The sequence below is a fragment of the Electrona antarctica genome (genome assembly GCF_951216825.1).
Source record: "Electrona antarctica genome assembly, chromosome: 17".
Lineage (NCBI taxonomy): Eukaryota > Metazoa > Chordata > Actinopteri > Myctophiformes > Myctophidae > Electrona > Electrona antarctica.
The window spans coordinates 30,870,496-30,879,515 of NC_136798.1; the positions used below are offsets into that span (position 1 = coordinate 30,870,496).

The 9,020-nt window shown below is 47.4% G+C and overlaps 1 protein-coding gene across 1 annotated transcript; it reads left to right on the forward strand.

The window, feature by feature from the left end:
* Positions 1–5,121: 5,121 nt before the first annotated feature.
* On the forward strand, positions 5,122–6,053 carry LOC306941071 (kelch domain-containing protein 3-like; the record flags this gene model as incomplete). Its single annotated transcript, XM_079526376.1, has 2 exons — positions 5,122–5,232; positions 5,265–6,053. 2 exons carry the CDS (start codon positions 5,122–5,124, stop codon positions 6,051–6,053), a joined length of 900 nt encoding a protein of 299 aa, XP_079382502.1.
* Between the last annotated feature and the right edge of the window lie 2,967 nt (positions 6,054–9,020).

The following is a 9,020-nucleotide window of genomic DNA, read 5'->3' on the forward strand; positions in this document are numbered from 1 at the left end:
TTGGTTCACATCTCATCTGGTGCTTTGTTCCCATTAGTATAGACTTTGGTTCAGATCTCATCTAGTGCTTTGTTCCCATTAGTATAGACTTTGGTTCACATCTCATCTGGTGCTTTGTTCCCATTAGTATAGACTTTGGTTCACATCTCATCTGGTGCTTTGTTCCCATTAGTATAGACTTTGGTTCACATCTCATCTGGTGCTTTGTTCCCATTAGTATAGACTTTGGTTCAGATCTCATCTAGTGCTTTGTTCCCATTAGTATAGACTTTGGTTCAGATCTCATCTGGTGCTGTGTTCCCATTAGTATAGACTTTGGTTCACATCTCATCTGGTGCTTTGTTCCCATTAGTATAGACTTTGGTTCAGATCTCATCTAGTGCTTTGTTCCCATTAGTATAGACTTTGGTTCACATCTCATCTGGTGCTTTGTTCCCATTAGTATAGACTTTGGTTCACATCTCATCTGGTGCTTTGTTCCCATTAGTATAGACTTTGGTTCACATCTCATCTGGTGCTTTGTTCCCATTAGTATAGACTTTGGTTCAGATCTCATCTAGTGCTTTGTTCCCATTAGTATAGACTTTGTCTTACCAACATTGAGTACACGTTTATTACTCTTCACCCAGTCTACTATTGACTTTAATTAATGTTCTAAAATATAATTTATCTCATCTGTAGTTGATCCCGATGCATATATGGTTGAGTTGTCTGCATACATTGAGATTTGAGCTTTTTGTAGTACTAAAGGTAGATCATTTATAAAAAAAAAATAGAAAACAATAGAGTCCCCAAGCAACTTCCATTAAAGAAAACAGTTTGCTTTCTGTCGCTTAAGTAACTCTCCATCCATCTTAATGTATACAACCTAGATCTAGACATATTTTGTACCAGGAACCCCCATACAAGATTTGTGTTGTTGGTAAAATGTTTCAAAGAATATTCCACATTTTATAAAAGAAAAATAATAATGATAATGATAATGATAATGATAATGATAATAATAATAATAATATAATCCCATGATTGTTTTGAAAACAGCTGCTCACAACGCAACGCATTTTCAAATAGCCCATTAGTTGCTTCTTTTTGGCTTGTTTTCATAGACCTGAATGCTTATTGTTATTTCTCTCACAAATTGGCAACTCTCACACATGCCGTAAAGTGAACTGACAGCCGCAGGTCCGCTGAGCTGTGAGCGCTCTTCTCTTCTCGTGAGGAAAGCAGGGCAGAGTTGTCAAATAAATCCCGCCGTCATTCATAATGTATTTATTCCCCGACCCGACATTAAAATACGAAACAACGTGCGTCCCGTATCACTTCATTACGGGACTCGTGACAGGCTGCAGACACTTGAGAGTTGGGCCGATAGCACCGCTGCTCCTTCAGTTTACAAAATAAAGTTTTTTTATTTTATTATTGGGCTTTGATCATTGATGCAAATTCTAAACATATGGATGCAGCTGCGGAAGTTGTGTTGCTTAAAGGAATGCATAGTTGCGTTCTCCTCAACTGCTGCGCAGCAGCAGCAACAACAACAACAACAACAATAATACAAATAATGAAAACGAAATAGGAAAGAAATCGATCGACGCGTCGATTGGCCAAATAGCCTATGAGTCGTTTGGCATCCCTAATGCGTGTTGAAGACATACTGTAACTTAAGGCAAAACAGACTTATAAATACTGTCTCATGTTCTACATTGGTTTATATGAATAAATAACACTTCACCTGGGCTTACAACGACTCATCTTGCTTCACAGAGTAATCTTTGGTTTCTGACAGTTTTCCTCTCTCGCTCTTCCTGTCTGTCCCCTCCCTCCCTCCCTTCCTCCTGCTCTCTCACAGACAGGGCTTGAAAGGCCTTCCGTTTTACTTTCGTAAGTTTCGTTTACAGTAAAACGAAAGACAGGCCTTGGGAACAACTGGCTGGTATAATTAGATCAAGTCTACGTACTTCACAATAAGAGCACACGTTACTTTGTCCAAACATTATTGAATATTATGGAGAATTATGTGTTTGTTATTATCTCTCTCTCTGTCTCTCTGAGAAGTGTAGAGAGGAGAAAAAGGGGTGAAAATAATTTGCTGCTCTAAATAAAAATCACACCTGTGTGAAGTAAGTGGTGCAACTCCGTGTGGGGGTCCCCGGGGTGGGGGGGGTTCCAGACCCACAGGAACGCACCCAGGGTGCCTGCCCGATTCCGGCGAGCCGCGCTGGCACACCCGAAATCACCATATATACAGTTAATATGTATTTGTGTGTGTGTTGGGTTGCGCACAGGTGGTGAAAAACAACCATGCTGTTTTCGTGCTCAGACGCACCCAGCCAGCCAGCCACCCACCCAGCCAGCCACACACATAGTCACTTAAGGAAGTGGTTGCACCACTTAAAAAGTTAAGTTTATTCCATTTGGAATAAATGCATGAATGTTTTGGGTGAAGGAAAAAGGAAAGGTATGTAATCCCCGATCTCTAGAACCGTTCGACCGACCGCGTTCAAACTGGCCTCACGCGTCGCAGACGACCAGAGGGAGTGCAGGGCCCGACGTCGAGTCGGTCGGAACATACGGTTGTCCAGAACCGCCAGAAAACCCCAGCCTAAGCTCGAGTTGCCAAATTCCCCACACCTGCCATTCGATTACTTAGTCCGTCTACTTTCCACAATCAGTTTGCACTCTTCAGACATTCTCCACTCATTCACCACAGACGTGCACCACTGCACCAGGACTCTACAGACCCACTGCACCAGGACTCTACAGAACCACTGCACCAGGACTCTACAGACCCACTGCACCAGGACTCTACAGAACCACTGCACCAGGACTCTACAGAACCACTGCACCAGGACTCTACAGACCCACTGCACCATGACTCTACAGAACCACTGCACCAGGACTCTACAGACCCACTGCACCAGGACTCTACAGACCCACTGCACCAGGACTCTACAGAACCACTGCACCAGGACTCTACAGACCCACTGCACCAGGACTCTACAGACCCACTGCACCAGGACTCTACAGAACCACTGCACCAGGACTCTACAGAACCACTGCACCAGGACTCTACAGAACCACTGCACCAGGACTCTACAGACCCACTGCACCAGGACTCTACAGAACCACTGCACCAGGACTCTACAGACCCACTGCACCAGGACTCTACAGACCCACTGCACCAGGACTCTACAGAACCACTGCACCAGGACTCTACAGAACCACTGCACCAGGACTCTACAGAACTACTGCACCAGGACTCTACAGACCAGGACTCTACAGACCCACTGCACCAGGACTCTACAGAACCACTGCACCAGGACTCTACAGACCCACTGCACCAGGACTCTACAGAACCACTGCACCAGGACTCTGCAGAACCACTGATCACCCCGTTTACCACTGCACCAGGACTCTACAGACCAGGACTCTACAGACCCACTGCACCAGGACTCTACAGAACAGGACTCTACAGACCCACTGCACCAGGACTCTACAGAACCACTGCACCAGGACTCTACAGAACAGGACTCTACAGACCCTCTGCACCAGGACTCTACAGAACAGGACTCTACAGAACCACTGCACCAGGACTCTACAGAACCACTGCACCAGGACTCTACAGACCCACTGCACCAGGACTCTACAGACCCACTGCACCAGGACTCTACAGAACCACTGCACCAGGACTCTACAGACCCACTGCACCAGGACACTACAGAACCACTGCACCAGGACTCTACAGAACCACTGCACCAGGACTCTACAGACCCACTGCACCAGGACTCTACAGACCCACTGCACCAGGACTCTACAGAACCACTGCACCAGGACTCTACAGAACCACTGCACCAGGACTCTACAGACCCACTGCACCAGGACTCTACAGACCCACTGCACCAGGACTCTACAGACCCACTGCACCAGGACTCTACAGAACCACTGCACCAGGACTCTACAGACCCACTGCACCAGGACTCTACAGAACCACTGCACCAGGACTCTACAGAACCACTGCACCAGGACTCTACAGAACCACTGCACCAGGACTCTACAGACCCACTGCACCAGGACTCTACAGAACAGGACTCTACAGACCCACTGCACCAGGACTCTACAGACCCACTGCACCAGGACTCTACAGAACCACTGCACCAGGACTCTACAGAACCACTGCACCAGGACTCTACAGACCCACTGCACCAGGACTCTACAGACCCACTGCACCAGGACTCTACAGACCCACTGCACCAGGACTCTACAGAACCACTGCACCAGGACTCTACAGACCCACTGCACCAGGACTCTACAGAACAGGACTCTACAGACCCACTGCACCAGGACTCTACAGAACCACTGCACCAGGACTCTACAGACCCACTGCACCAGGACTCTACAGAACAGGACTCTACAGAACCACTGCACCAGGACTCTGCAGAACCACTGATCACCCCGTTTACCAGTGCACCAGGACTCTACAGACCAGGACTCTACAGACCCACTGCACCAGGACTCTACAGAACAGGACTCTACAGACCCACTGCACTACAGAACCACTGCACCAGGACTCTACAGAACCACTGCACCAGGACTCTACAGACCCACTGCACCAGGACTCTACAGACCCACTGCACCAGGACTCTACAGAACCATTGCACCAGGACTCTACAGAACCACTGATCACCCCGATATGCCCATATTTGGTCATGCATGCCCATTTACCGATGACATCAGGGATCTCCATATATGGACATAGCTGACTCATGAGATGTCATGAGCATCCAGCCCAGCATTATATAAAGGCTGGTCATCACACCTTGAGTTCAGATGCAAGCAGTATTTAATCCACTTTTTGCGTTAGTGTTAGGGTCTCCGAGACGGGACTTCTCAAGGCTATGTTCACATTCAACCTTCAGGTTCCTTCATCAGCTTTCACCAGAAGAGACCCCAGCACCTTCCGTACGAGTCAAGACATCTGGCCTAAATATCGCTGCATTATAAAGGGGTGGTAGGAAGCACAATAATACTACATTCTGTTACAGAACACGAGGCGAGGACTTGAACAATCGAGTGGAGTCGTGTGCAATGTTGAAATGGACGGTACATCTGACAGACCCAGGAATGGACCATGAAGCTGCTGTCACAGTTGGCCACAAGGTGTACTCCTTTGGAGGGAACGGTGATCAGACTGAGGTGCACGTCTTCAACACAGTGTCTTTGTGTTGGACAAAGGTGACAGTGACACCTCTTGAGGTTCCCTCCAGGCACAGGACCACACAGCCGTGCTGATAGATTATGTCACCTACGTCTGGGGGGGTTATCATTATGACACAAAGGAGGACTCCAATGTTCTTTATGCATTTGATGTCGACACCCACAGATGGTACAAGACAAAGGTTTCTGGTACTGTTCCCAAGGCGAGGTGGGATCACTCAGCCTGTGTCTTGAGGAAGGTCATGTTTATCCATGGAGGATACGGTAGGCCTGGATTCTATACTGACATCTACAAGTTGGACACCACCACAATGGTCTGGTCTCTAATCAACACCACTCCACCACCGGTTTCATCACTTCACTCTGCCACCATCATTGGAACAAATATGTTTGTATTTGGGGGCCTAGAGTACCAGAACAACAACAGTGTGTTTGACACAGAGACCAACATCTGGCTGAGAACACCTTCTGCACAGCTTCTTCCAGAAAGACGCTACCATCACACAGCCTTTGCCTACAATGGAGAGCTGTACATATTTGGTGGCAAAGCGTGGTGCACGGCCAAAGCCTTAAATGACCTGTGGAAATTCAACCCAGAGTCCTCCTCCTGGAAGAAGGTTGAGCCCAAGGGGGAAGGCCCCGGTGGGATGCGTAGGATGTGCTGTTGCATGGTGGGAGATCGTATCATCCTCATTAGAGAACACAGTGACCTGTTCATCTTAGACTTAAATGCTAGTCTGAAAACATTATGCAAGCTAGCAGTTATTCAGTACGGTCTGGATCAGACTGGACTCCCACACAACATCAGGTGGGAACTGGCAGCCATGACAAGAAAATAAAATGGAGGCCATGAAGAAAATGAAAGCATGTCAGTGTGGAACATGTAGTAATGACAACCATCAGCATCAAGTGGATGTTGAAGATGTTTAAGATAAAGATTAAAGTCATACTGAGTAACAACGAGTCCACAAAGAAAAACTAACAAACAATATAAAATACAGATAATAAATACTAAGCATCAGTGTGTTCCAATCTGTGTGGATGTTGAAGATCTTTGAAGGTGAACAATTAACGCACTGAGCTTGCTAAAAACAACACGGATGCCAGTAATGTGAAGAGTGTGTACAAGAAATCTGACACTGATCGGTACAGTGGTTTGCGCGTGCACGCACGCACACACGCACACACACACACACACACACACGGTCCTTTGTTAAAACCGTTGCTTCTACTAAACTTACTTCTACTGTGCTTCAGATGTCAGGAGCCTACAGTGTAGACCACTTTTGACTCCAGTACAATTCTTTCACAGCTATATCAGTTAACCATTTAGACCCGAGGACAATTCTACTAATGCCTTCTAAATCCTGACAGTTTTCTGAAAAACCTCATGTTTCTGTGTCAGCTGCCGACCCCCGTCTGACAATAATTGTTCCGGGTTCCTCCCCAGAAGCAAAGATTTGAGTTAAAAACAATGGCCCGGTTTCCCAAAGGACACATGGTGTAAGAAGTATGGTGTAGCACATGCTCAGATGCCCTCACACAGAAGCCTGTGAACATAGACATTCTGTGCATATAAAGATGTGCCACGCAATGGTAGGGGATATATAAGGGATATATATGTGTTAATGTGTTAAGGGATAATTTCTGGCTAGGTGGTCATTGTCGGGAGATAATTCACCGACAGGGAGTTTTCGCCGAGGTGGTTACACTCCCTGAATGGTAAAGTATTCCATAAGTTTGCGCTGGCTGCGTCTGTCGGAAAACAAGGAAGTGAGTTGATCAAATAGAATCCATTTTCGGGTCCTGCTTCGTCTATTTCTCGCTCAAATGTTTTCAAAAACATTTTTAAGAGCAATGTTTAGCTGTAAATGACATTGTGTGTCACTAGTGTGTGTGTGTTTACATGGCTGTCATGTTGGAAACAGCAGTAAATCAAGCGGGGCGCAGCTGGTGCTCAGAGGGTTTGATTAGGCAGCGGTCTGTTATACAGCGGAGCGGTCATTATCAACACATAATTCACCGCTGAATTAAGCGATTGACCAATCAGAATCAAGTATTCAACTAAGCCATGTAATAAATGTATATATATATATATATATATATATATATATATATATATCACAGAACGACATTCTCCAATGGTCCAGGACCCCCAAAAATATCTGTAATCGGCCGCCGACCCCCATCTGAAAATGTTGTTCCGGGGACCCCCGTCCCAGAAGCAAAGATTTGAGTTAAAAACAAGTAAAAAAAAAAAGGTCGGGCAGGTGAGGGTTGCTACCGGGTTGCCCGACCGGGCAAGTGTGCATTTTGAGTGGGGATACAACCGGGGATACAACCTGGATTAAGAGCGTCTGCTAAATGCCTAAATTGTAAATGTCTTTACTATCCGTCTTGAACATGATCAGAGCGCAGCGCGTCTCCCCCTCTCTTTATCAATCTCTCTCGTCTCTCCCAACAAACACACACACACACACGCACACACACACACACGCACACACACACATTTTAACCATTTATTTATGTCCACACAAAGGATATGCATACAAGGACACAAATATTATAGGTGCATTAAAGTTACATCTGCAAAGTCATGGTATGTGTTTTCATGATACAACAGGCATGTCACACAGTACTCTATGGGTATAAGTAACAGCGTCTCCGCCATATATGACGGCTGCCAATTATAGCAGAGACACCACAATACTTTGCCAGCCTTTTTGCCTCCTTTTTGGGCATCCCAAGTTGTTGGAACCCTCTAACAACCAGTCTGTGCATATGCCCTAGGCTGCCAAATATAAAGACAAATAGTCTGCACCTATAGCCCAGCTCTGAGATGTTATGTAGAAGTGGTTGGTATTTTATGACCTTGGTCATAAAGGCTTCCTCTAGGCTGTGGTCAAAGGTGCAGGCTATCTCTAATACTGTCAGGCTTCTATCCCAGGTATGGATCCAAAATGCAGAACTCACGGACACAAGGAATAAACTTACTACTTAGAAAATAGGTACACCTTACAAGGCAAGAAATAAGGAACACACAAGGCAGAGCAAGAGCAAACTGATAATCCAACAATCACATGAGAGCATCAAGGGCTATATATAGACTAAGTTCATTAGGGAGCAGGTGAGGTGAGACACACAGGTGGGGCCAGGTAGTCATCAGGGCAGTGGATGAGTGGGTGTGGCACAGACTGTGGCCAGGGCTGTGACAGGACCCCCCCTCCTAGGGACGGCTCCTGACGTCCCCCTAGCCGCCCCAGGGGCCCGACGGTTGAAGTCGGCGATCAGAGAGGGGTCGAGGATGTTCCGGGCCGAGACCCAGCAGCGTTCCTCTGGACCATATCCCTCCCAGTCCACGAGGTATTGACGACCCCTGCCCCAGCGGCGCATCTTTAATAGGCGCCGGACAGTGTAGGTGGGGTGGCCGTCCAGAAGACGAGGGGTGTCTTCCTCCCCGCTGGTGCCCCCTGCTAAGCCCCCCCCCGGCTTAGCAGGGGGCACCAGCGGGGAGGAAGACACCGGCTTGAGCTGAGAGACATGGAAGGTGGGGTGCACCCGAAGGGTCCTGGGGAGCTCGAGCCGCACTGCCACTGGGTTGATGATGCGTATGATCTTGAACGGGCCAATGTAGCGCGGGGACAGTTTCCGGGATTCGACCTTCAAGGGCAGGTCTCGGGTAGAAAGCCAAACTTCCTGTCCTAGTTGATAGTCAGGGGCATGCCGTCTGTGCTGGTCAGCCTGTTTCCGGTTCTTCGTAGCCGTACGCAAGAGGGAGGTCCGGGCCTTCTTCCAGGTGCGTCGGC